This window comes from Nelumbo nucifera, chromosome 8 (assembly GCF_055504915.1).
Source record: "Nelumbo nucifera cultivar China Antique chromosome 8, China Antique-T2T, whole genome shotgun sequence".
NCBI classification, from domain to species: Eukaryota; Viridiplantae; Streptophyta; class Magnoliopsida; order Proteales; family Nelumbonaceae; genus Nelumbo; species Nelumbo nucifera.
The window spans coordinates 17,472,331-17,497,786 of record NC_142656.1 but is presented as its reverse complement, the minus strand read 5'-3'; the positions used below and the strand labels follow the sequence as shown (position 1 = coordinate 17,497,786).

The following is a 25,456-nucleotide window of genomic DNA, read 5'->3' as shown; positions in this document are numbered from 1 at the left end:
TCCTTAGGGAGATCCTAAATGACTTATCCCAGCAGTTTTACACTGCTAATTTGGGAGGTATTTTTTTTTTTATTTAGTTATTGGGGTAAGGGGGTTTAAAAATTCTCAAAATGTCCCCTAATAGCTATAGACAATTAGTTTGGGGGAGGGCATTTTGGTCAACTGATAAAGAAAATTTTATAAAACTTTAAAAAGACGAAAATATTCATCCAAACAACTATAAATAACTAATTTAAGAGAGAATTTTGATCAATTCAGTATTTTCTAACTCCTATAAATACCTTTACCCTTATTAATTTTTATCATAGCAACAACCAATCTCCTTCATCCCAACTCCTATAAATATACTCATTTTCAATTTTGTTATATTACATTCCAATTCCATTGTAATTTTTCTTCTCAAATTCATTTTATTATCTCATATATGAATGACCGTATACATTAAAATTTTAAGAATTTTTTCAAATTATAGTATATATTGTTAACTTATTTTTTTTTTTCAAAATTTCATTCTTTTCTCTTTCAAATTTTCCTTTATAAAAAAGCTTTTGTGCTAGCTCATGGGCTGGCCCAACCTAGCACAGGTTCATGGGCTGCGGGCCTAGGCCCATGCGCCTAGCACAGCATGGAGGTGGCACGACAAAAGTGGGCCTTGGATGCTTGGTAGGCTTATCATTTTTAAGGAGAATTAATTGGGTTAAGAAGGGAGTTTTCTTTAACCGAAAAAGTGGAGAGGTCTTGGACTCTTCGGCTTCTCCTACTTTCAGGTTAGCTATGATCTTGTGTCGTGTTTAACATGTATTGGGCTGCCATATGGGATGCAAACCGTATCCCATTGTCTGAATTAAAAATCAAATTCGATCTATTAAGGTTATGTTTGGTTTGAAGGAAAAGGTAGAGAAAGGAAGGGAAAGACAGAGAAACCCATAAAAGTTTTGTAAAGGTTTCCCTATCTTTTCCTTTCCCTGCATTTTCCTTCAAACCAAACATAGCCTAAGAGTGATTCGAATTATATATTTATAATTGGATTGAATACGAATCCACCCTTATCAATTTTCTTTCTTTTTTATTTTTAACACCAAACTTTACTCCAGATGGAGGGGAGGCCACCTAAAATTTTATTAAGAAAAGCATTAATAAACAAAAAACAGGGGAGGATATAGTCCGCCTTGCCCCAAACCACCCGAGGCATTTATATCAGAAATTAAGGAGAGACACTATAACTTTACTATCACACTCCACAATAATATTGTTATTGCAAAGTTACTTGCAAATAAGAGGCCATCACGAACAACATTAATCTCTGCTTGAACGGAGGTACAAAAACCGTAAAAAGAAGAGAAACCCAAAATGAAACCTCCTTACAATCTCGTATGATTCCTCCTCCACCTCCCAAGCCTGGATTTCCCCTACACGCTCCATCTATATTGATCTTCCAAAAGCTTTGAGGAGGCAGGCTGCTTTCATTTTTTGGCATCTCACGATTTCTTGCCATTTGCAGAGATTTATTGAATGGTTTTCTTCCCGTACTTATGCATGGTTATTTGCTTTTGGCTTAGCAAATTTACTCTGCATTTGAAAATTATATATATATTTTTTCTTTCTGTATACTTGTGTTGCTGCTTGTGCTTTTCTATTATTGTAATCTGAATGATATTGCCTTCAAGCTTAAAAAAAAAAAAAAAAAAACTATATTTTCCATACGCTTGTTTTAGACGTGTATGGCTTGAGCATATGGTGAGATACCCACACATCTCATATATGATGAGTCTCGGTCCTATGATAAGATGTGCAGAAACAAGAGTGTTGGGATTGTTTTTGTTGAGAGAAGATCCCAACTCTATTTCTCTTTGAATACAAAATTTCATTAGTAAATTTATGGATTACTCAAAAAGGGATAGAACATTTTGACCAAATTCTTCAACGGCTGCAAAACACTTTGGATAGATTGAAAAATCTAGAGGCTCTGAACTTCAGCCTATATAGCCTTATAGCTACTATAAGACTATAATCTAAAAGTAATTGATTTTTTAAATATTTTTTATTTTTATTTATTTAATAAATAAAAAATCATATTCAGATTAAATTTGAATACACAATTCAAGTCTGAAATATTGAACTTCGGATTTGATAAGGCTGTGTTTGTTTTAGTATGAATTTAATGACATTCTTGAAATCCAAGGTAAGTACTATTAAGTTTAGACATTCTATGTAGCTCGGTAGAGTCCGGATTTATCAAAAACAAGAACTGCACAATGGGTTGCAAGTCTCAATCACGAATAAATTATGTCATTTGCTATATAATTTGGCAACGAGATGGATCACTGAAATGTTTATTTTTGATTGGGTACGTCGCTCATTGTACGTGTTTTGGGTCTCCCCTATGAGCTCCTTTCAAATCACCCAAAATTGTAGGACCCAAGACAAGTGAGTAATATAGTTCTGAATTCTATTTCATAACTGTCATTTGTTTCACATTAAGAACTCCCAATTGATCCAGACGGTAGGACCGTTTGGCCTAGGAATCATCTAGGGCAACTGGTTCTGTTTTACCCCAAACCTAGTCCCTGGCAAAAAATTGTTAAATTAGTCAATGACCCATTGACCCGGGTGGTTGAACCATCGACCCGTCGACCCATTCAATGGTTTTTGGCCATTTTTTATTTCTTTATTTTTTTATTTTTTATTTTTTTGTTGTTAGAATGTGCCATCTGTTCAAACTAGATGGTTGAAATATCGACCTGGAAACCGGTGGCCAGAACAGTTCTGTTTTCGGTCATTTTTTCTAAATGTCAATAATTAGATGAAATAACGTTGTAGTCATAGTCAGGGGAAGGGTGGACATTGCAAGGGATTTCAAAACCTTGAAAGATAAATCCAATGTGACCTTAAACATAGAAAAAAAAATGGCAGTAAATCCACCAAACTAGAAAAACCAAGGAAAAAAATCAGAAAATTGATTCCACAATTCCACTTTGAGATGGAACTAAACATACATGCAATCAAATAAAGAGACAAAGCATATCATCTTGTAAGAAAACTAAAAAAAAAAAAAAAACATTGCACAAGGAAATCCAAAGAAAAAACAAAAGGGAAGAAATAAAATAGTGGTAAACCGTAGACCGTTTTGGAGGATCTTGAATAAGAAGACCAAACACAAAAAAAAGGAATATACTGCACATGCTCGAATAAAGCCCACAATAAAAGAAACTTTTGAATAGTGAAAATCCCAAAGCATAAAAAACCATGGTTTTCAAACCACCATTGAACTAGACGGACGAACATTTTGGCCCGGGAACCATGCAGGCAACCAATTCTGTTTTACCCCAATCCTAGTCCCTGGCCAAAAACCGTTGAATCAGTCAATGACCCATTGACCCGGGTGGTCAAACCGTTGACTCATTGACCCGTTCAATAGTTTTTCCCATTTTTTTATTTTTTAATTGGGAACCATCCAAGGAACTGGTTCCGTTTTATACCAATCACAGTCCTTGGCCAAAAATCATTGAATCGATCAACGACCCATTGACCCAAGTGGTTGAACCATTGACCCATTGACCCATCCAATGGTTTTTGGTTGTTTGCTTATGAGTCACACGCTTGACTGACATAACACAAATGATATTGCTTAATGGACCTCACACACTCAATTTTTTGCCTGTAATTTTTGTTGTTAGAGAGGGTCGTTCATTCGAACCGAATGGTCAAACTGTAGTTTTTTTAATTTTTTAATTGGAAACTGTCTAGGCAACTAGTTTTGTTTTACCCCAATTCCGTCTGTGGCCAAAAACAATTGAATCGATCAATGACCCATTGATCCAAGCGGTTGAACCGTTGACCCATTCAATGGACTTTGGTCGTTTTTTTTTTTTTTAATTTTTGTTGTCAGAATGGGCCATCCATTTGAACTGGACGGTCAAACCGTCAACCCAAAAACCGGTGGCCAGAACAGTTTTGCTTTTGAATCGTATGAGCCATACGCTCGAATGAAATAACACGTATGATACTTCTTAATGGACCTCACACATTGAATTTTTTGCCTATAATTTTTGTTGCTAGAATGGACCTTCCTTTCGAACCAAACGGTCGAACCACCATTTTTTTAATTTTTAATTGGGAACCGTCTAGGCAATCGGTTCTGTTTTACCCCAATTCCGATCCTTGGCCAAAAACTATTGAATCGGTTAATGACCCATTGACTTGAGCGGTCTAATCGTCAACCTGTTCAATGGTTTTTGGCCATTTTTTATTTTTTTTATTTTTGTTGTTAAAACGGGTCATTCGTTCGAACCAGATGGTTGAAACATCAACCTGAAAACCAATGGCTAGAATGGTTCCGTTTTACCCTAATCCATTTTCGGGTCATAGGGCTGTTCATAAGAAGACCCAACCCGACCAAATCGACCAACCCGGACCGACCCAACCCGATTCAATCGGGTTTTCTTCAGCACTAGTCGGTTTCGGGTTATAAAAAATCATAAACCGATGATTTGGTTTGGTTTCAGTTTTCATGTGTGAAAACCGAAACCGACCCGAACCGAACCGACTTAGTAGTTAGTTCCTAGTTAGTAGTTACAACCTACTTAGTTCCTACTTAACTAAGTTGTCTCTATCCTAGTTACAACCTACTTAACTAAGTTGTCTCTCAAACTCTGCTCCTTCCACAACTGGATCCATGGATGGGCCACAAAACATTAAGGAAATGCTGGTTTCCTTTGGGAATGTAAAGCCATAAATGAACACTTGAACAACAACTAAGTCACCACTAAGTAGAGTCGAAATTGACCCAAACTGACCCAAATCGACTCAAACCGACCAGGTCGGTTTTGCTTAACATAGGGTCGGTTTCAGTTTCAATTTCAAGTAACCCGACCAGGTCGGGTCGGTTGGAAAAACATCAGTAAACCGACCCAACCCGACTCGTGAACAGCTCTATCGGGTCGTATGAGTCACATGCTCGAATGACAGAACACGTATGATATTGCTTAATGGACCTCACACACTCAATTTTTTGCCTATAATTTTTATTGTCAGAATGGGCCGTCCATTTGAACCGAATGATCGAACTATTGACTCAAAAAATGGTGGCCAAAACAATTCCATATTTTTTTGCCTATAATTTTTGTTGTCAAAATAGCCCATCCATTCAAACCGGATAGTCAAACTATTGACCCGAAAACCAGTGGCGGATAAGAAGATTTCTTATATTTGTTTCTTGTAATTTGGAAATTTTCAATGAAGAATCATATATATATATATATATATATATATATATATATATAAGGCTTAGTTTGGAAAGAGTACAAATACAAGTATGTAGAGTGCAAATCCTTGCATTTTGTGCTATTTTGTATGCATTTACATTGTATATATTTGTATTTGTACTCCATCGAAACTGAGCCTAAAGGGAAATCTACTGCCATTTGGCAAAAGGGGAGACCACCCCTATCCCTTTAATATATATACTAGCAGAAGGGGCCCTGCGTTGCATGGGCTTGCTCATAAACTATCAAGATCGAGCTCGATTTGAATTAGACTTGATCTCGAGCTCGAGCTCAGTTCAAGTCAAAAGCTCAAAAGTTCAAGCTTGACTATCTTTGATTGTAGGTCTCTCAAGTAGTTGAGGTTCTAAGCTGAAGTCTCCCTCAACTTCTGAGGTGCCAAACCAAGGTCTCCCTCAGCTACTGAAGTGTCGAGCTAAGGTTTCCCTAGCAGGCGAGGTGTCAAGCTAAGGTTTCCCTTAGTTGACAAGGTGTTGAGCTGAGATCTCCCTCAGTTGTCGAGGTGCTGAGCCGAGATCTCCCTTAGTGACCAAGGTGTCTAGCTGAGGTCTCCCTTAGTGGTTGAGGTGAAGGGGCCTTGTGTTGCAGGGGCTCACTCATAAACTATCAGGCTCAAGCTCAATTCGAATTAAAGACATAAGCTCAAGCTTGAGCTCGGTTCGAGCTTGGCTACCTTTGATTGCAGGTCTCTCAAGTAGTCGAGGTTCCGAGCCGAGGTCTCCCTCAATTGTCGAGGTGCCAAACCAAGGTCTCCCTCAACTGCTGAAGTGTCGAGCTGAGGTTTCCCTAGCAAGTGGGGTGTCAAGCTAAGGTCTCCTTTAGTTGACAAGGTGTTGAGCTGAGGTCTCCCTCAGTTGTCGAGGTGTTGAGCTGAGATCTCCCTTAGTGATCGAGGTGCCGATCCGAGGTCTCCCTTAGTGGTCAAGGTGTCGTTTAGCTCGATCTCGATTTGAATTAGAGACTCGAGCTTGAGCTCAGAAGTTCAAGTTTGGCTCGACTTGAACTCAACTACTTTTGATTACAGGTCCCCTAGCAGCCGAGATACCGAGTTGAGGTCTCCCTTAGTTGGAGAGAGAGTGGCATTCTTATAATTTGAAAGAAAAAAAAGCAAGAAAGAGAGAGAGAGTTGGTATGAGAGAGTGGCATTCTTGTAATTTGACAAGAGAGAATTAGTAGAGAATGATATTCTTATAATTTCTATGAAAAAAGGCAAAAAATACTGTTTAATTCTATTTCCCTCATCCTTGGACATTCTTACGTACACATTTTAGCTTAATAGATTTATATTGATATATATATATATATATATATATATATATATATATATATATAATAAAAGATAAGATAGTTATAAGTAGATTTTAAAAAATAAAATGAAAATTGCATCACAATATTTTAGTTGTGAAAAACCACACCATCGCAATATTTTAATATCTAACACGCAAATGACTCACTCTTTCCAAGCAAGTCAAACACGCAAATATAAGTTTCCTGATTGTTTCCCTTTTTCGTTGATTGTTATGTTGTTTGGTTGTGAAAAACTACACCAACTAATTGGTTTAATCCACCGGTCTAACTTTATGACAAGACAACTCCCAATTACCACTAAACGAAAGTAGAAACCGGATCTGCTCCTCACTGAGGGCGCCTCAAACGGACCTCACACCCACACTCTACCATGCATTTGGAACATTTCCTCTGCTTATAAATTGTTATTTACGGGAGATGTTTGCAATGTTTCAAATGCATGATTAGATGTGGTGGCTGATGTGAACACATCCGTTGACAGTTTAACACCAGGCTTGCTTGTTTTGGTAAACATGGACACAAAGTCAAAGAAAGGCAGAACAATTAGTCAAATAAGTTAGGTGGAGATAATAAAATGTATCACCCGATTGTCATCTTCTATTTCCTCCCGGTCAACACGTTTGTGTTTTGTTATCCGGGTTCAATTCCATTAGGATTATGTGTCCAAGGCTGTCAGGTGTCAGCCAAACATAAAGGATTTTTTTTTTTTTTTTTTTTTTTTTTTTTTTTTTTTTTACGGCTTTTGCAAAAGGAAATTAAGCTTGAGTGTCCTCACTCATGATGTTGCTAAAAGGACTAATCTGATTGATTGTATTTCTTACGTCCCGTACGTTTGGTTTGTAGGAATAGAGGTTTGGAATTGAAATTAAAATGGACTATTTCCATTTTAATTATTTGGTTGGGGGGTATTCGAATCTCATTCCCATTTACAGTTGGAATAACATTCTCTTATTTGAGGGAATGGTCATTTTTTGCATCTTTTTTGGAATGAAATTCCATTTCAGATGGTTCCAATTCACATTAATAGATTATAGGAATGAATCATTCTGATTCCGTTTTGAAGGATTTTGACTCCAATTTCGATTTCAGTTTCAACTATAAACCAAACGGGCTCTTAATTTTTTAATGATAAATCTCACTTTTTTAGGAAAAAAAAGAAATCATATTTGAAATCTCATCACTCATTTGAATGAGATACGGTACTGACTTGTGGTTAGTCGATACATCTCCATCGACACTCCATTTGAATGAGATCTGTGGTTAGTCAAGATCCTGATTTAACATGTTCCGGCTGCGAGCTTGAAACAACGTCAAAGAATGTATTAACCTGTTTTGGTTTGATTGGATAAAGAAATATTTGTTTGATAATTTGTTGCGTCTTGTTCTCATTCGATAACTAGAGGTCTTAAATATAAGTTATAAAAATGTAGATAGTCAAAGCACAAAGGGATATTTGAGAAAGAAAAAAAAAAGTTTATTGACGTGTAAAAAAATGTGAATAATTAGAGTACAGGTAAGAATTTATAGTCGTACGTGTGCAAACTTGAAGGACGATAATAAAATTTGGTGCACGTATAAGCTATTACTATCATCTTCATCTTCAATGTCCCTTGTTTCATACCTGTGCTTCAACTCTTATAGTCCGTGTAGAAGAAATAATAGAGTTTCTGTTACTTTTCTTCTTGTGTTTAAAACTATAAATTCTCATCAACTGGGCATATACTATCAATTGAAAGTGTCTACAACAAGTAATGGAGTGGCCGTTGGCTTTGCGAAATTTATGGGTGATGATGGTTTTGGTTATTGGGTTGGATCATGGGATATTGGGGTGCTTAGAGGAAGAAAGAAGGAGTCTGTTAGAATTCAAGGCTTATGTCCAACCTTACTTGAATTATCCCACTCTTCTCCAATCTTGGGTTGATGATGATAGCGGGAACCATGACTGTTGTGCCTGGGAGCAAGTTAAGTGTAATTCCACCAGTGGCCGAATCATCCAACTCTTCCTCAATAAAATGATGAATGAATATACATATTTGGTTGGTTTGAACGCGAGCTTGTTTCTTTCATTTGAAGAGCTTCAACATCTTGACTTATCGGAGAACTCTTTAGAGGGATTTGTAGAGAATCAAGGTAATATATCAAATTGGTGTTGCTGCACTCTCTTTTAACTCCAAGGTTATTGAACTTTTTTATTAGCTAATTGAAATAATGATTATGTTATAATGCAATGTCTAAGCCAGCAACAGATTATTAAAGCATAAATTAATCAGGTAATCATCCTTGGAAGTGAGGAACAGGAAGCTAACTATCCAAGGCAACAGCCTAGTTAAATTGATGGGGTGCATTAAGCTTCAGCTTTTTTTTTTTTTTTTTTTATTTGGGTCATTTACTATAATACCTCTTATAGTTTTACATATGTACTTAAACCTACTTCATAGTTAATTTGCATTTTACTAAAGCATACCATATAGTTTGTAAACTATTTACTTAATCAACTTTACAGGCATTAAGAAGTATTTATTTTTCCATATGAAAATAATAATATGATCACATAAACTAGGTGGAAAATGTTTAAGGGCATGAACCCATGCCCTTAAATTGAGTGGAAAATGTTCAAGGGTATGGATTCATGGTTGTTTATTCCAAAAGTACCCTTAACACTTTTTTGCATAGAAAATAAAATTGACCAAATTGAGAAAAATAGTGGTGTTCATGTTTTCTTGGGGCAAAACTAGAATTTTTGTTTTTAATTGATTTTGGTTAAATTTATTTTGAATGGATATTAGTGATAACATTGTCATTTTTGATTAAGTAAATTGATTGCAAACTATAAGGAATGTTTTAATAAAACACAAACTACAAGGTAGATTTTAATAAATTCATAAAACTATAAAGGGTGTTTTAATAAATGACACTTTTTTTATGCCAGCATTAAGCTTCCTTAGATCTCTCAAGAATATCCATGCAGGCTTGAAACCATTGAGTAGATTGAAGAAGCTGGAGGTCCTGGACTTGAGTTCGAATTTCTTCAACAATAACATCCTGCCGTCTTTGGGTTCCCTCAAATCTCTCAAGAATCTGTCTCTTAGTACAAACTCTTTTACAAACCCATTTCCCTATGAAGGTATATATATTGAATATGGTTTCTATTTTTTAAATATTTATATTTTGTTGTATGTCTAAAATTTTAATAAAAAATTTGTAGAATTAGCGGGTTTGGAGAAATTGCAAATGTTGGATTTGAGTGGAAATAGATTAAACGGCACTCCAGGACTACAAGGTAAGCCCAAGTAATATAATTCATGTGTTTTTGATAAATTTGGATCAACCGATGAATCTGTCCAATTAAGTATCCCTTTTTATGATGGCGTTGCATCAATCTCAAAAGATTTTCATGTAGCTAGCGCATGCATTGATATTTGGAATGGAGTGGAAGAAATAGGAATAATACCCAGATCCTCTTTTTCTTTCTTTCATTTTCATCTTGTCTGATCAACATTTGGAATGGCCTATTACTACCCAGTCACAGTGAATCGATCGAGTATATGAATATTATCATATTTGTTCAGTAGTACGTACTGTTAGTTTTTTTAATTTGCTTTCATTTTTCTTGGAATACAAATTTTATAAATGAAGCTATGCATAACTTAAAATGAGATTTTTGACCATTTGGACCATATTCTTCAACGATAACTCTTTCAGGTTTGGAACCGTTGGGTAAATGGAAGAAGCTGGCGATTCTGGATTTGAGTAATAATGGCTTGGACAACAGCATCCTTCCGTCTTTGGGTCTCCTCAAATCCCTCAAGAATCTGTCTCTTCATGGAAACTCTTTCACAAACCCCTTCTCTTGTGAAGGTATTCTTTCACAAACCCCTTTTATTGTATATGTGTATGTGTTAAATTTCAGATATATTCTTAATAAAATCCATATGGTCAGGCTATTTCCTAGTTACTTTTGTTTTGTCAAATGTGTTAAGTTTTGATACAAAGTTAATTTATAGAATTAACGGGCCTGGAGAACTTGCAAATGTTGGATTTGAGTTACAACCGATTAAACGGCATCCAAGGTAAGCCCAATTGTTTTTCTTTTTTTAATTTTTTTATTTCATGTCATTTTTTTAAAACAACCAACAGATACTCGAATTCCCCTCTACTCTCTCCTCCAATCCTATCTCAAAAAAAAAAAAAAAAAAAAAAAAAAAAAGAGAAGAGAAGAAGACTCAATATTCTCTCTTAAATTATCTTTAATTTTTATTTATCCTCTCTCTTCACTAGAACCCCACCTATTTACACTCTTGATTTATAAGAATTTCTAAATTATCTCCAACTCCTCTATTCTCTCTACTTTCCCACAAAAATAGGGCCCTAGTTAGTAAGATTTGATTTAGCAACTAACATGAGGGTCAACCCAATCATCCATTTTTTTTACTTTTTTTAGAGTATTAAACTACTTAGTTAATTAATGATTACATAATTAAGTCATTAATTAATTACATAATTCTTCAATTATTTAACTTCAAAATTAAATAAGTTATAACTCAGTTTATTTCATTAACCTACTTAAGGTCATTACCTTAATTAATTAACTTCATTACCTTAATAAAATTAAATTAGTTAATTAATTATTAGTTACAATTGTGTACGCCTAACTTTTATAGGGTTATTTAATCAATTATTTGTATTTGTTAAAGTATAAAATTATTACTTTAGTTTCTTAATTACATTAATGAACTTAAAAATGATTATATAATCAAAAAATATTAATCAAATAATAAGATAATTATATAATTAGTTAACTAATTATAATATAATTATCAAGCAAACAACGAAGTAATATAATATAATTCAATGTTTATTTGATAATTTTGGATGGTTTAATCTGATCAAGTATCGTTTTGATCACATTGCATCAAACTCAGATTTCTATGTAGCTCATGCTTTAACATTTGGAATGGACTAGAGTGGAAATTACTATTTCACAAATCCTTTTCCCTACGAAGGTATAATAAATTTAATTTTAGTTTATTTTTTTTTTAAATTAAGGGAAAATTATATATTATTGCCCTATACTTTGGGCCTAGTCTCACTTTGATCGTAAACTTCAAAAGGAATAGACCATTTTAAAATGGCAAAACTACCTTTTGTAATATTTTTTAGATCATTTTATCCTTTTCTTTTGAATGTTAAAAGTCAGGATTCTTTTCTCTTCAACAAAAAGATTGGCTTAAACCCAAAGCTTTTGCTCATTAATTATTTAGATAAAGAAAATTAGATGACACCCAAACGATATTTATGCCTTTTCATATGTCACTTAACGTTAACTGATTAATGGTAGGTACTAAATTGACATGTTTTGAAAATTTAACTACTACATTGATGCACTTTGAAGTCTGGGAATCAAAGTGAGAGTAGACCTAAAAAATAGGGTATAAATATGCAATTTTCTCTAAAATTAATCTATGGTTTATGGTCAAATTCACTCGTTCTTAGTTACTTTTATTTTGTCATAATTCTGAAATTTTAATTAATACAAAATTAATTTATAGAATTAGTTGGTATGGAGAACTTGCGAAAGTTGGATTTGAGTGACAGTGGATTAAACGGCACTATAGGACTCCAAGGTACGTAAGCCCAATTAAATATTTTATAACCTAATTGTACCGAACTCACGAAAAGCTATGGATCTGCCATAATTTGTTTTCATTTGTTTCAATACACGGGGAAAGAAATGCCTAATTCAAACACTTTGCAGGTTTTAAACACTTATCTGATAGGTTGAAAAATCTGGAGGTCCTCGACCTGAGTGTTAATTCCTTGGACACAAGTATTATTCCATACTTGGGAGCCCTTAAATCCCTCAAGTCTCTGGATCTCTCTTGGAATGAAATGGAAGGGGTCTTTCCTGGCGAAGGTACCTACGACTACTTAATTAGTGTTCATTTTCTTGTCATATAATATTTTCTCTCAACAATGTTAATTAACAGTCAATACCCGGTATAATGTTGAAATCTCGTCCCAATTTGGTGGTTTTGTAGAACTGGCGGATCTACACAACTTGCAAATGTTGGATTTGAGTGGTAATCGACTTAACGGCACTCCACAAATCCTAGGTATGTCCTATTGATGCAGAGTGCTGCCTAGGGGTGTCAATGAATCGGTTTTGGGTTAGACTTCATCCCAATTGAAATCCATTTGGATGAATTGGATGGACCAATAAAACATATTGAATTTGGACAGATTGGACGGACCAATATGACATATTGGATTGGACCTGGTCTGTCCATAATGAATTTATATTGGATTGGGGCAATATCTGATTCATTGGTAGAAGATAAGAACATAGGTGTCAATGGACCAGGTTTGAGTTGAAACCAGTCTAAGTTAACAGGAATTTGAACAGATTGGATAGCCTCTGGACCGGTCCAAAATGGTCCAAAATATTCATTGGACTGGATTCGACCAGGTCCATTTGTAATGGACTCACATTGGACTGGACCGGATTGGACCAAATCCTGTGCAATTGACACCCCTAATGCTGCCCCACCTCATTGGTCATTTCATTTAATTTACCTGAAGAATAAAAATAAATAAATTAATTAAATTAAAATATAAATTGAAGAAAAGGCCTCAAAAATTTTAAGGGTTCAACTATAATATCTGAATGATTTTTCATCAATTAAGTGGAATCATAAACGTGGTGATCAATCAGGTATTATTTATCAAAATTCATGGACGGATTTTAATTGGTCAAAATTCTTCTGATACTTTTAAACCTGATATTCATGCAAAACAAAAACCCCTGTTTTGCCTTCTTCTCCCCTTGTTCACATATTTAGGGGATGCCCACTCACTCTTCCTTTCGAAGTCTGCATAATTCACCAAGTGCCTTATTAATTGCATAGAGTGAGGCATAGAGTGGATAAAAGTGGAGATTTATTAATTGCATAGAGTGACTTATCTCACTAATATCGACTATTGAGCATTTATAGGTTCATTCTTGTTGTACAATTGGTATCAAGTTTGAAAAGAAAAGGAGATTTTCTAACAAGTATCTTCCCGATAATCATCTGATTTCACAAATTATTCTTTTTTTGGGTATTACATTATACACAGTTGAATTTGAATTAAGGGATGGAGACAAAGTAGGGTGCACTGATAAGCTTGGAATTATCCAAAGTTATGGAAAAATATATAAACATTCATAGAAGGAAATGTAAATAATATGGTTTCTAAAACTCTGGGATAAAATTATATTATTTTTTGATATTTTTTTGTAGTGCAAATGACTATTATTGTACAAATATGCTTATTTTAACAGATTATGGATTTGCTTAGCATTCCTACTTGTATTTTGAGAAATTTGGGCAAGAGATAGCTAATTGACAAGGGTGAAGTGAAGAACAATGGGGGAGAGAGGGTTTATTATTTTCTTGACTCTTTCTGTTTTCACTCTCCTTTATTTGACTCATTCTTTTTTCACTCTCAGGTATCAAAAGGTTGAAAAAATTAGAGGTCCTTGACATATCTGGTAACAATTTCAACACAACAATTCTTCAGTATATTGGTCTTCTTGCACCCAAAATTAAATCATTGCATCTCCAAGACAATGATATGAGTGGACCAATTACTAATAAAGGTATGTATGCATAGATTTTAAATAATAGTATAGTTGATTGCCGAGTATATAATACATTTAGTTTCAATTTGAATTTCCATTAAATAATATATTCACCACCAATGATTTCTTCTGGTTTAACATCCTTTCATTTTCTTTTGTATAGAACTTGGTACTTTGAGTGATTTGGAGTTCCTAGACTTGTCTGATGCTTCACTCAGCTATGACTTTCTCCAGAATATAGGGGAAATGGTTTCTCTTAAGTTGTTAGTAATGGCTGGGATTCAAGGACTCAATGGAATTCGATTACCATTTAAAGGTGTGACTTATTGGGGTATTTGATGTGCATGGTGCAACAACATATATGACATGTGTATTGACTTGACCCTATAATTAATTGGAAACTTTTATTATTCTCACCATTGCTTTGACACATTTCCATCACAAGGGGGTGATTAATTTGATAATTAAAACAATCTTGGAAAAACAATGGTGAGAGTACTTCATTAATTATAATTCTACTTTATGACAGAAAACTATATATATGCATGTAGATGTTATAGAACAAAACTATAACTGCCATTTTTTTCTAGTATTTGCTTCTTGGACCATTCCCACTCTTCTTTTAAATCCATGCAACTTTCACTCTCCATGGAAAGTGGTTGTCATATGAAATTTAATTAATTACATGTGTACATTTGTTTAATTTGCAGGGTTGTGCAAATTAAATAACCTTCAGGAGTTGGATCTCAATCTGCAGGAGGATAATTCTTACAATAATTATGGCGTCGTGGGTGATGTTCATTCATGTTCGGGAAACATGACAAGCCTTCGGGTGTTGGATTTGTCTTACAACCAATTTGATGAAAACATTGTCCAATCCATCATTCGTGGTCTCACTTCGCTTAAGTATCTTGATCTTTCAAACATCCGCTTTCAAGGTTCCTTTTCATTTAATTTGTTGGCTAATCTTTCCAAACTTGAGGTATTTCTATTTGAAAATAACCAGCTTCTTCAAGTGGAAACTGACTTCCCAGCTGTGGTTCCAACCTATCAATTGAAAACCTTGTATCTGGCAAGATTCACATGCAACAATGCACCTGGTCTAATGCCAAACTTCCTCCACTACCAATTTGATTTAAGGGTGGTCGACCTCTCTCACAGCAACTTTAACAATTCTCAGTTCCCCACTTGGTTGCTTGAGAACAATACAGGATTGGAAGTATTGAGTTTAATAAATAACTCTTTTACAGCCACTTTTGTTCTACCATCTCGTCCCCATATGAATTTGTCTATTTTAATTGTTTCCCATAATCATTTTCATGGTCAGATCCCAGATAATATTGGAGTTATCTTTCCTAACTTGGTAATTTTGAAAATGCCAAAAAATTCTTTTACTGGAAAAATTCCTTCTTCCATTGGAAACATGAGGTGGCTAAAACTTTTTGATCTTTCTGACAATTCATTATCGGGACAAATTCCAAATCACCTGGTCATAGGATGTTTAAGGTTATGTTGCCTCAAATTGTCAAATAACAATTTGGACGGTCAAATGCTTCCAACAGTTGCTAACTTGACCACCTTGAAGTACTTATTTTTGGATGGAAATAAATTTACAGGAAACATTCCATACAGTTTGTCTAAAAGCTTTGCTTTGGAATTATTGAATGTAAGTTATAACAACATCACTGGTAGGCTTCCAGGATGGTTTGGGAACTTATCATACTTAGAGGTACTTATAATGGCAAACAACCATCTTGAAGGATCACTGCCAATCAGCTTTTGTTCACTTGGAGGACTTGCTTTTGTAGATCTTTCCAAGAACAATCTTAGTGGCTCCATATTATCTTGCTTCAGCCCAGGGGGATTGAGATATGCACATTTTCAGAAGAATAAGTTCCAAGGACCAATGACAGAAGCTTTTTCTAAAAGCACAAACTTGGTGACATTGGACATAAGTGATAATTTGTTAAATGGTAGTATACCAAGATGGATTGGTAATCTGTCATCATTAGGAGCTCTATTATTGAAAGGAAATCAACTGGAAGGCCACATTCCCATCCAACTATGCTATTTAGACAAGATAAGTGTAATGGATCTTTCTCATAATAATCTTTCTGGTCCTATACCTTGTTGCTTGAAGAACATGACATTTGAAAGGGTAGAAGATCCGTTTGATGCATCTATTAGATTTAATGTAATTAGATATGGAAAGGGTTTTATTAGAAATTTATTTTGCTTACCATATAAATACCAGAGTAGGCTTAAAGAATTCCAACCCAATCAACAGCATTATGGCGTTTATGAAAGCAACATGGAACAAGTGGAGTTCACCACAAAAAACAGGTATGATGTTTACAAGGGCATCGTTCTCGGACTCATGTTGGGACTTGATCTCTCATGTAACCAATTAACGGGTGACATTCCACCTGAAATTGGAGAGTTATATGGGATCCGTGCATTAAACCTGTCCCACAACCACCTAACTGGACACATCCCAACAACTATTTCAAATTTGAAGCAACTGGAGAGCTTGGACCTTTCCTGCAACAATTTGGTTGGGAGCGTTCCCCCACAAATGATGGATCTATACTTTTTGTCGACTTTCATGGTGGCACACAATAACCTATCAGGAAAGATTCCAGAGAGGAAAGGGCAGTTCATAACATTTGGGGAAAGCAGCTATGAGGGAAACCCTCTACTTTGTGGAGAGCCATTAGAGAAAAGCTGCACCGGTAAGACTAGGGCACCATCACCAGCAGGTCCAACTTCTAATGATCAGGAAGGAGGCAATAACTCTGTTGACATGGACACCTTCATTGTGAGCTTTGTAGCGTCTTATATCACAGTGCTCTTGGGTATGGTCGTAGTATTCTACATAAACCCCTATTGGCGATTTCTATGGTTTCATCACATTGATGTTTGCATCACCTCGTATTACTACTTCCTTGTGGACAATATCTGTAAGTTACCAATGCTCTAAATCTTTGGACAATAGTCTTGTATTTTCTTTATGTAAAGTTCATATTATGCTTTAATTTTGATAGATTTCATTAGCTTAGATAAGATAATTTAATCATAGTTCTATGCTACTTTATGTCTTTATCTATTGATCAATATGAATCTGAAGGTCAATTTTAAACAGTCGAAATCAATTTAGGCTATGTTTGGGTAAACTTTTTCTTTTGTGTTTTTTGAGTGTACAAAAACACAAAGTATGTAATATGCTTTTTGTAGTTTTTGGTAATTATATATTGTTATCAAAACATGCATGTTTATGAGATTAACAACATAAATAAGTATTTGGCTACACTTTGTTGTTTTATCACGTATGACATGATAAATTCTATGCGTCAATTTGTTATTTATTGAAATTTATAATATGAAAATGTCATATGACCCATAATTATGCTGTGGTACAAATTAATACCATGTGGCATATATTTTGACAACATATGTGGACTTCAAATTTGGCGGGTAAATTATATTGCCATGTATTTGACACATGGCTTATATTTTTCCATATTTACAAATTTGACACCTGACGTATTTTATGGCATAAGGCATGCTATATATGATATATTTATGGGCATTACCACATAAATCTTTCCATATGATATTTTGTCATATTCACAAATTTGTTCTGTGGCATATATTTATAGGCATCATGGCATATTTCTTGCCATATGTCAAAAATTTCACCACATGGCATATATTTTGTCATATTCACAAATTTGTCATGCATGTGACAAATATTTATGGGTCATGACCCATAGTTGTGCCATGAGTCACATATTTTCCCATGTGGCATATATGCATTTACACCTTGTTCTTTTTTTTTTGTTCGTACGAAATAATAAATTATTACTTTATGCTTTTTTTACTTTGGGTGTTTTTGCTTTGAAACCACATGATACCATACTCCAAAGCATTCTTTTTGCTGTCAAAACACAAAAGTGTTTTGAAAAAACATAACCATAATTTTTGTACTATTACTTCATGTGTTTTATTGGCAAGAAACATGGGTCATTTCAACTTAGGTTCAGATTGACTGCACGTTCAAACCTTTTGTAGTTATTGAATTTTAAGTTCAGATTTTTATACTACGGTAGCGTTTGATATATCTGAAGTCTAATGTTTAAAAAGTTAAAAAGCTATTATTCAGGTGTAAAATCTGAAAAGGCGTAGAAATGATTTTATTTACTTTTAGAGCCTCTATAAAAAGATAAGATCTTTTGAGTCGAAGCAATTCTCCAAACAAATAATATCTTTTGTTTGATAATGTTATAAATAATAAAAATTGTAGTTGGTGTGGGGAATTGTAGGTAAGACCAGGTTAGACCCTAGCATTTGTTTGTTATATGTTTCATTTGAAATGTGGTTACACAACGATTAATAGAATACAATCACCGATTTCTACCAATTTTTGGCAACCACTTCTACAAATTGACAAAGAGACGGGGAAAATAATTTAAATAAAAAATAATAAAAACAATTTCAGTATGAAAGAAAACATTAGCTTATCTATATCATTAATGCCAAATTTACTCAACTTCCCATCTTGATCAAGAGTACAAAGCTATCTCTCTAGCAACTTTCATAACTTATATGGTTATGATTCCAGAAGTTTGAAACAACAGAAAATGAATCAAACATAGTAGCAATATTCTCCATTCCTGCTAAAACAGAGACCTTAATTCTAAATTGTGTTGTATTGGATCACACTAGCTTCCATCATCAGGTACCTTAAGCCCTAGCACTAACTAGTACTTTAAACACTAGCATGACACTAGATCCACCAGAAAGAGAAAGACCTGCACACAAATTCCTGATGTCCTTTCCAAAAAAAAGAATATCTTGATGAGCAGAATCAATTTTTAAAACTTCAGCAATTAAGGTTATAACCCATACGCACCATTTCTTGAGTCTAAGAAAAGGAGCTCAGATCTCCTACCCACGTACGCCTGCCCACGACTCATTATAACCTTACCCAATGCTGTTAGAACGGTGTGGGCATGGATTTGCCCTGACTGAAGCCGGTCTCTCCCTTGACAATCTGTTAAACGGTTATCTTATGTTGCTAAAATCTTTTGAAGTCCCAATTTTGCCCCTTGATGATGGTACGATTCTTTGGCCATTAACGATCTAAAATCTTGAAAATAAAGAACATAGAGACGGTTCATCTATTCCTTAAAACTTAAAGATTTTGATCCTGTTTGATTTTTTTTTCTTGTTAACTGACTTAGTTTGCTATCAATAATCGAAAGATGGATTTCATTTTTACCCTTGTCCGATGACCACTTGTTTGTATTCTGGTTTCTAACTTCGCCCCACTCTGCTCCATCAATTCATATATTAGAGAAACAGGGGAGTTGTTACATCAGATCCACTTGATTCATTGAACATCAATTATTCATGGATTAAATAATTAAGTATATTAGAAATAAGAAGTTACTAAGAAGTTCCTTGGGAATGACCTTCTTCAAAATGATTAGTGGGGGTGGAAGAGTATTCTCCAAGGTAATGAGATCCTGTTCAAATGCATTTGCTAGGCAATTAACAAAGGTTCCAATATCTCAATCTGGTATGACCCATGGATCGCATTAGTTGATATGTTTTAAAATTATTGTGGACGATCCACAAGATATGGGCCAAAGTTTGTTAAGGGTCTTACCGATGATTTGACTCGAACTCGTTCTTGGATTGTGGACCTTGTTAAATCCAATTTCACTGAAGCCTATGCCTCAAGCTAACCAGAGGAGAATGGGAAGATAAGCTCTTCTGGATGCCAGACTCTCTTTTCGTCAAAACCAGTAACTCCAAAAAGTTGAAATTTTCATTTGGAAATTAATTTTGTATATATGAATGCAATCACATTAAACAAGAATTTGGTTTGAAAAGGAGTAGCGCCCAATTTGCGATTATCCATTTGAATCCATCAGCCAACATATTCTGATTGATTGTGATGCTAGAAGCTGCTGGATTGCAAGCTTTATTGGCCCTCGTTTTAGACAGGATGTTTCATCTAATCCATTTAATTAGTCTATAGTTTGCTAACTGGATTGATCGTTGCTGCTTTTTATCTTTCTTCCAATGCTATGGATTTGATTGTTTTTTAGGCTGTGTTTGGTTGCAATGCAAAAAATTTGCACTAACACAAAACTATGGCAATGCAAATGATTTGAATGTGAATTCTTACTTATTTTTATTTCAAATTTTAGCTTATTTTATTTGATTGTAGTACAAATGAAATAAATTAAGACATGAAGCAAAACAAAATAAAACCCAAAACAAAATTAATTTAACGAGAATTTGTATTTTTTTTTATTTGTACTCCCATGCATCTATAATAATGCAAATAAAGTTGCATTGTAACCAAACACAGCCTTATGATTATTTGATGTGGAATATTTGAAAGTCTCGTAATAATTTGGGGGATGTTTGGAATCGTGGCTGTTTTTCAAAAAAACGGTGCCACGTCGGATCCATATAATTGTTTAACAAACACTCATGTATCTCATTGTTTGGTTCAACCGATTATTAAAAAATAGGACATGCTTCAAAAATTGGGATCCCACCGATGCATTTGGCGTTTCATGCATTGGTGAACCGTTTTCCCCAATGGTTGATTGATGTGTATCCTATGTGGTGCTTACCTGTTAGCATATACATGAAAAACGGTGATGAAAATCACCTTACCAAACAGCATATATAATGTTGCTTACTGCCTATGTGGCAGAAACATTTTTTTATAAAAAACGAGTCTTAAAAGCATGAATGTTTTTTCTTGAAAATTGATTCCAAAATAAATCCATGTTTCCAAACACCATGTTAGTATTTGAGTCCTCTAAGTTGCAGCCTTAAGTGATTATTTCTTTTTCACGCAGGCTGGCGATGGAGAAAAAAGCGACTTGCTACCAACCTCATCAGGAGGCGCATCGCTGGATGGTGAGACAGGACGGGCAACTCTCCCATCTAAATGCAACTGGAATAGAGGATTTAGTGGAGTAAGATAAAACTAGTTTTGGAGCCTTAATCTGTAATCACAATAGAACATGCTTTGCTGCAAGCTATGGCCCTCTTTCCACTTCATTGGGTGTTCATCAAGTCACAGTATTAGCAATGGGCAATAGGATAAGACCTCATTCCAGCTGCGAGGTGTGACACTAATCAAAAAGTTATCAAAATCTGATTGCAAGTTGCTGTAATTTTTTGTGAAAGGAGGTGAGTAGCAGCCATGAAAGTGCATTATTATTAAGGACATTATCTTGTTTTGATATGACGTTCGACTATGATGCCAGAATATTATGATATATACGTGTATATATATATATATATATATATATACACGATAGGCATAATAAAAGTGATAATGAATGAGGTGGGTTTTCATCAGAATTCACAGGGGGTTTGATTGGTCATCACCTTTCCGATATCTCTTTCTTTTCCTACAGGTACAATGCTTAACAAATCTAGTTTGGAAGGAGTGCAAATACAATTATATAAAATGCAAAACCGTGCATTTAGTATTATTTTGTATATATATATTTACACTATACATACTTATATTTGTACTGCTTTCAAACTGAGTCAAAAGAAAAAAAAAATCAAAAATGATCCTCAACCTTGATCCAAATTATCTATATGTGACCAGTAACATGAATATGTCCCGCCACCATGCTCTATCCAGAAGTTTTATTACTTGCTATAGTACAAGGATCTCAATTCTATCAGAAAGGGTATTATTCATCTCATACGTGGTGGTAAGGCCGTTATTGTACGTTTGTCCAGTTATTCATGGTCTTGTAAGGGGTGGGTTTGTACGGACTTATAATTTGGCACTATGATTTTTAAAATTGGACTGGACCAGATTGTCAGATCGGAAAAATCGAGAACCGGTAAGTGATAGATTCTGTTTTTTCTCAAAATTAGATTTTTTCTAAAAATATTGATTTATTCAGCAAACCACTGATTCGGGTGATTGAACCGTTTGAACATTCAATGATTTTAACCATTTTTTATTTTTTATTTTACTTTTTTGTTAGAACGGACTAATTATTCAGTTTGAATGATCAGATTATTTGACCCGAGAACCAGACCCCTGACGGATTCGTTCTCCAAATCAGTTTTAAAAACCTTGTTTGGGCACTCTTAAGTCTTAACACAGAAAGTGGCCGGTCTCATAGCTTTGAAGGCTAATGACGTTCCTTTCCTTATCCTAGGTATGTTATAATCGCCATTAAAGTTGATTTGGTTACCTTGTATTAGTACAGGGATAAGCCTCCTCTATAAAATAGTACTCACCTATAGGTAAGAGGATGTTAGAAAAGGGAAAACATCATGACCGCTTGCCTGGAAGTGCATATATAGTTGCTTTAATTTTCTGGCCTTGGTGGGAATATTTCTTGATCAATTGAGAACTCGTCAAGTATATAGGTGCACATACGAAGTTTTGTGCAGGTGCTTCCTCAAGTAAATCCAACCCCTCTCTTTCTCCCCTTTTTTATATTGGTTCAACAATTCTGCATTAAATTTGTCTAACTTGCTTTTTTCTTTCTTCTTCTTCTCTCCCGCCACCCTTTCTTACAAGGCAATCTCCTTTAATGTCATTGTTTAAGTTGCAGGGGTCGTCGTGGTTTCGTCTTGATCTACTTCATTTGGTTGCACTTCTCTGGTCGTCTCCCTCTATCTCTTCCTTTAGTGAAGGTGGTGTGTGGCATTTTCCAGTGGGGTGGTGTCGGGTTAACTAGATGGTTGCACTTCGTTAGATGACAACGAACTTAGCTTTTCCTTTGTTTCTATTCATTTGTTCCTTTTTTTTTTATTTTCTTTCTTTCCTTCCTTCCTTCTTCTTCTTCTTCTTTTTCCATCTGGCCACCCTTTCTTACAGTTTTCAATTTTGTGTGTATTATTCATTGTTGTATTTGAATTTGTGGTGAGCTATTCAGTTCATTTTTTTACCCTTGTGCTCTTGATTTTGATACACATTTAGTGCAGTTGTTTTAAAAGGCGTGGGAGGCATATATCTGGAGGCGCACCTCTAGGCAAGGTAGCCCCAAAAAGCCCCGAGGCATTGACACCCCTGAGGTGTATGCTTCATACGCTTCTTTCATGAGGCATTCTATAAGCGTACACCTCATGCGCTTCATGCACACCTCATGTTAAAAGATTAAAAAAACAAAGAGAAAATGAAAAAACAGAAAGGAACTTGGGGTGGGACTAAGCCCCCGAACCCCTTCGGCTGGGGGGGCTTCACCCCAGCCCCCCTTTTAACTGATGATATGCATCTTCATTCTCTTGAATATAAAAGGCTTTTATTGAAAATAAAGAAAAATGATATCCTTCCTCTTCTTCCTCATCCTTCCTCCTCATTCCCCCTCCTCTTAAGTAGACTTGTGCTTGCTTGTGTTCAAGAGGTTTATGTCTCTTATGTTTTGAACTACACCTCACGCCTCTGTGTTTTAAAACATTGATTTAGTGTTGCATATGATGGTTTGAGATGAACATTTATTGGTAACTAAGAGTTTTTTAATGATTTTTTTGGTTTAGGCTATGCCATTAAGTCTATTGTATTTAGTGGATTTTAGAGATTAGACATTTGCCTTTTTTAATTTAATTGATTGTTTCATTTGTTACCAAAGCCCTGGGTAATCAACCCCATGTACTCATATTACAAAAGTCATGGGTAACCAGCCCCAAGCACTCATCTTACAACAACCCTGGGTAACCAGCTCAAGAACCTATCTTATAAAAGCCTTGGGTAACCAGCCCCAGGCACCTATCTTACAAAAGTCCTATGTAACCTGCCCAAGGAACTCATCTTACAAAAGCCCTTGGTAACTAACCCTAGGCTCTTATCTTACAAAAGCCCTAGGTAACTAGTCCCACCAGGCACTCATCTTACGAATGCCCTCGGTAACCAGCCCCTAGAAATTGTCCTAAAATGCCCAGGTTAACCAGTCCCAGGCACTTGTCTTATAAAGCCCTGGGTAACCATTCCCAAGTGCCCTAAAAGCCCTGGGTACCCAACCCTAGGCACTAACAGTGCATTTTATTTTTAAAACAAATGTTAACAAGACAGACCACAAAATTTGTCATAACTGGCATTTTGAAAATGACTTAATACTAATGCTCGACACTATAAATACACATTTTCGGACTAAGATATCACCAAAGCAAACCATGAGATCAATCATGATGAAAACTGCCGGACTGAATTCAGCAACTTATGTGCCATGACTAAATGGTACATATACTTACACCTAAAGTTGTGACTCGTGTTAACTTTGAAGGTGTGTTACACTTAATTCCCACGTTAATAGCAATAGAAAATGGTTTTGTTTATGGTCATCTCATTTTTATGTTATGAGCATGGCTATTGGACCACATGCATGTCTTTTTGAGGGAAAGGGATTCAAAGAGACATGTATACATCACTTAGGGTGCTTTGCTTTGGCAAGGTTGTTATGTCAAAGTTGGTAGAGTGCTCTCTACCTTTTCTTTCTATGTTTAATAAATCAAAGTGGGAGTTATCAATTAAAATTAAAACCCATGTCAGTGGAAATTAATTCCAATGATGAACAATTCTGGCTTCATTGAGGTGAACTCTAGTCTAAAGGTAATTATCTATTATTTCTTCAATTGATTCTTTTCTTAGTGCAAAACTACACCAAGCAATCCAACTTGAAAACCATGAGCCAACGGCCCAGTTTATCCAATTCAAAGCCTTGTTTGAGTTGGGTGCAGACCGCAACACAAGTCAACAAAGAAAGAATGATGATTTCATCACTCATGGAGATCATAAGTTGGGTACAGACTGCAACATAAACCGATGAATTATATGATGTTGAAAACTCTAGTTGAGAGTGAGAGGCGGTCACTCTTATAATTTTATTAATCGTGTTCATTAATAATAATAATAATAATAATTATTGTTATTATAATTTAAAATTTTCATGTACAAATGTACATACATTTTTACAATAAGTATATAAGTTCATTTTTAATCATATTGTTATTTTTGTTAATTTTCAATTTATATATTAACTATGATTTATTTAAAATTCAAGTAATTAAGATGAAGAAAAATTTCTCACATACAATCCATCTACTTAATTACTAGTAAGACAAAAAATACAAATAAAAATGCAAATCAAAACTCTAAACAAGTGAAAGAAAAACAGAACTGGATGCAAAATTTGTATTCAGTTCAAATTTGTATGGCAAACAAACAAAGCCTAAAATGAAA

At 34.9% G+C, this 25,456-nt stretch overlaps 1 protein-coding gene across 6 annotated transcripts; it reads left to right on the top strand.

Moving 5' to 3' along the window:
* Positions 1-8,270: 8,270 nt before the first annotated feature.
* On the top strand, positions 8,271-21,673 carry LOC104592567 (receptor-like protein 13). Of its 6 annotated transcripts, none has more exons than XM_088892523.1 (12): positions 8,271-8,720; positions 9,520-9,714; positions 9,796-9,870; positions 10,293-10,448; positions 10,595-10,660; positions 12,140-12,214; positions 12,346-12,504; positions 12,629-12,703; positions 14,080-14,229; positions 14,375-14,527; positions 14,922-17,171; positions 21,096-21,671. In XM_088892523.1, the coding sequence occupies exons 1-12, from the start codon at positions 8,342-8,344 to the stop codon at positions 21,158-21,160; spliced, it is 3,798 nt and encodes a 1,265-aa protein (XP_088748649.1). In that variant the 5' UTR covers positions 8,271-8,341; the 3' UTR covers positions 21,161-21,671. The 6 variants fall into 6 exon arrangements, with proteins under 6 accessions (XP_088748649.1, XP_088748652.1, XP_088748651.1 ...); XM_010252007.2 differs by having other exon boundaries at positions 8,272-8,720; positions 9,559-9,714; positions 21,096-21,668; XM_088892526.1 differs by lacking the exon at positions 14,375-14,527 and having other exon boundaries at positions 21,096-21,673.
* The last annotated feature ends 3,783 nt before the right edge of the window (positions 21,674-25,456 follow it).

What these genes read in the sequence shown, in the direction of transcription:
- LOC104592567 (XM_088892523.1), top strand. Translation starts at nt 8,342, where the DNA reads ATGGAGTGGCCGTTGGCTTTGCGAAATTTATGGGTGATGATGGTTTTG. An exon ending in AAACCCCTTCTCTTGTGAAG is followed by an intron (nt 10,449 to 10,594) that starts GTATTCTTTCAC and finishes GTTAATTTATAG; the next exon opens with AATTAACGGGCCTGGAGAAC. An exon ending in AATTCGATTACCATTTAAAG is followed by an intron (nt 14,528 to 14,921) that starts GTGTGACTTATT and finishes TTTAATTTGCAG; the next exon opens with GGTTGTGCAAATTAAATAAC.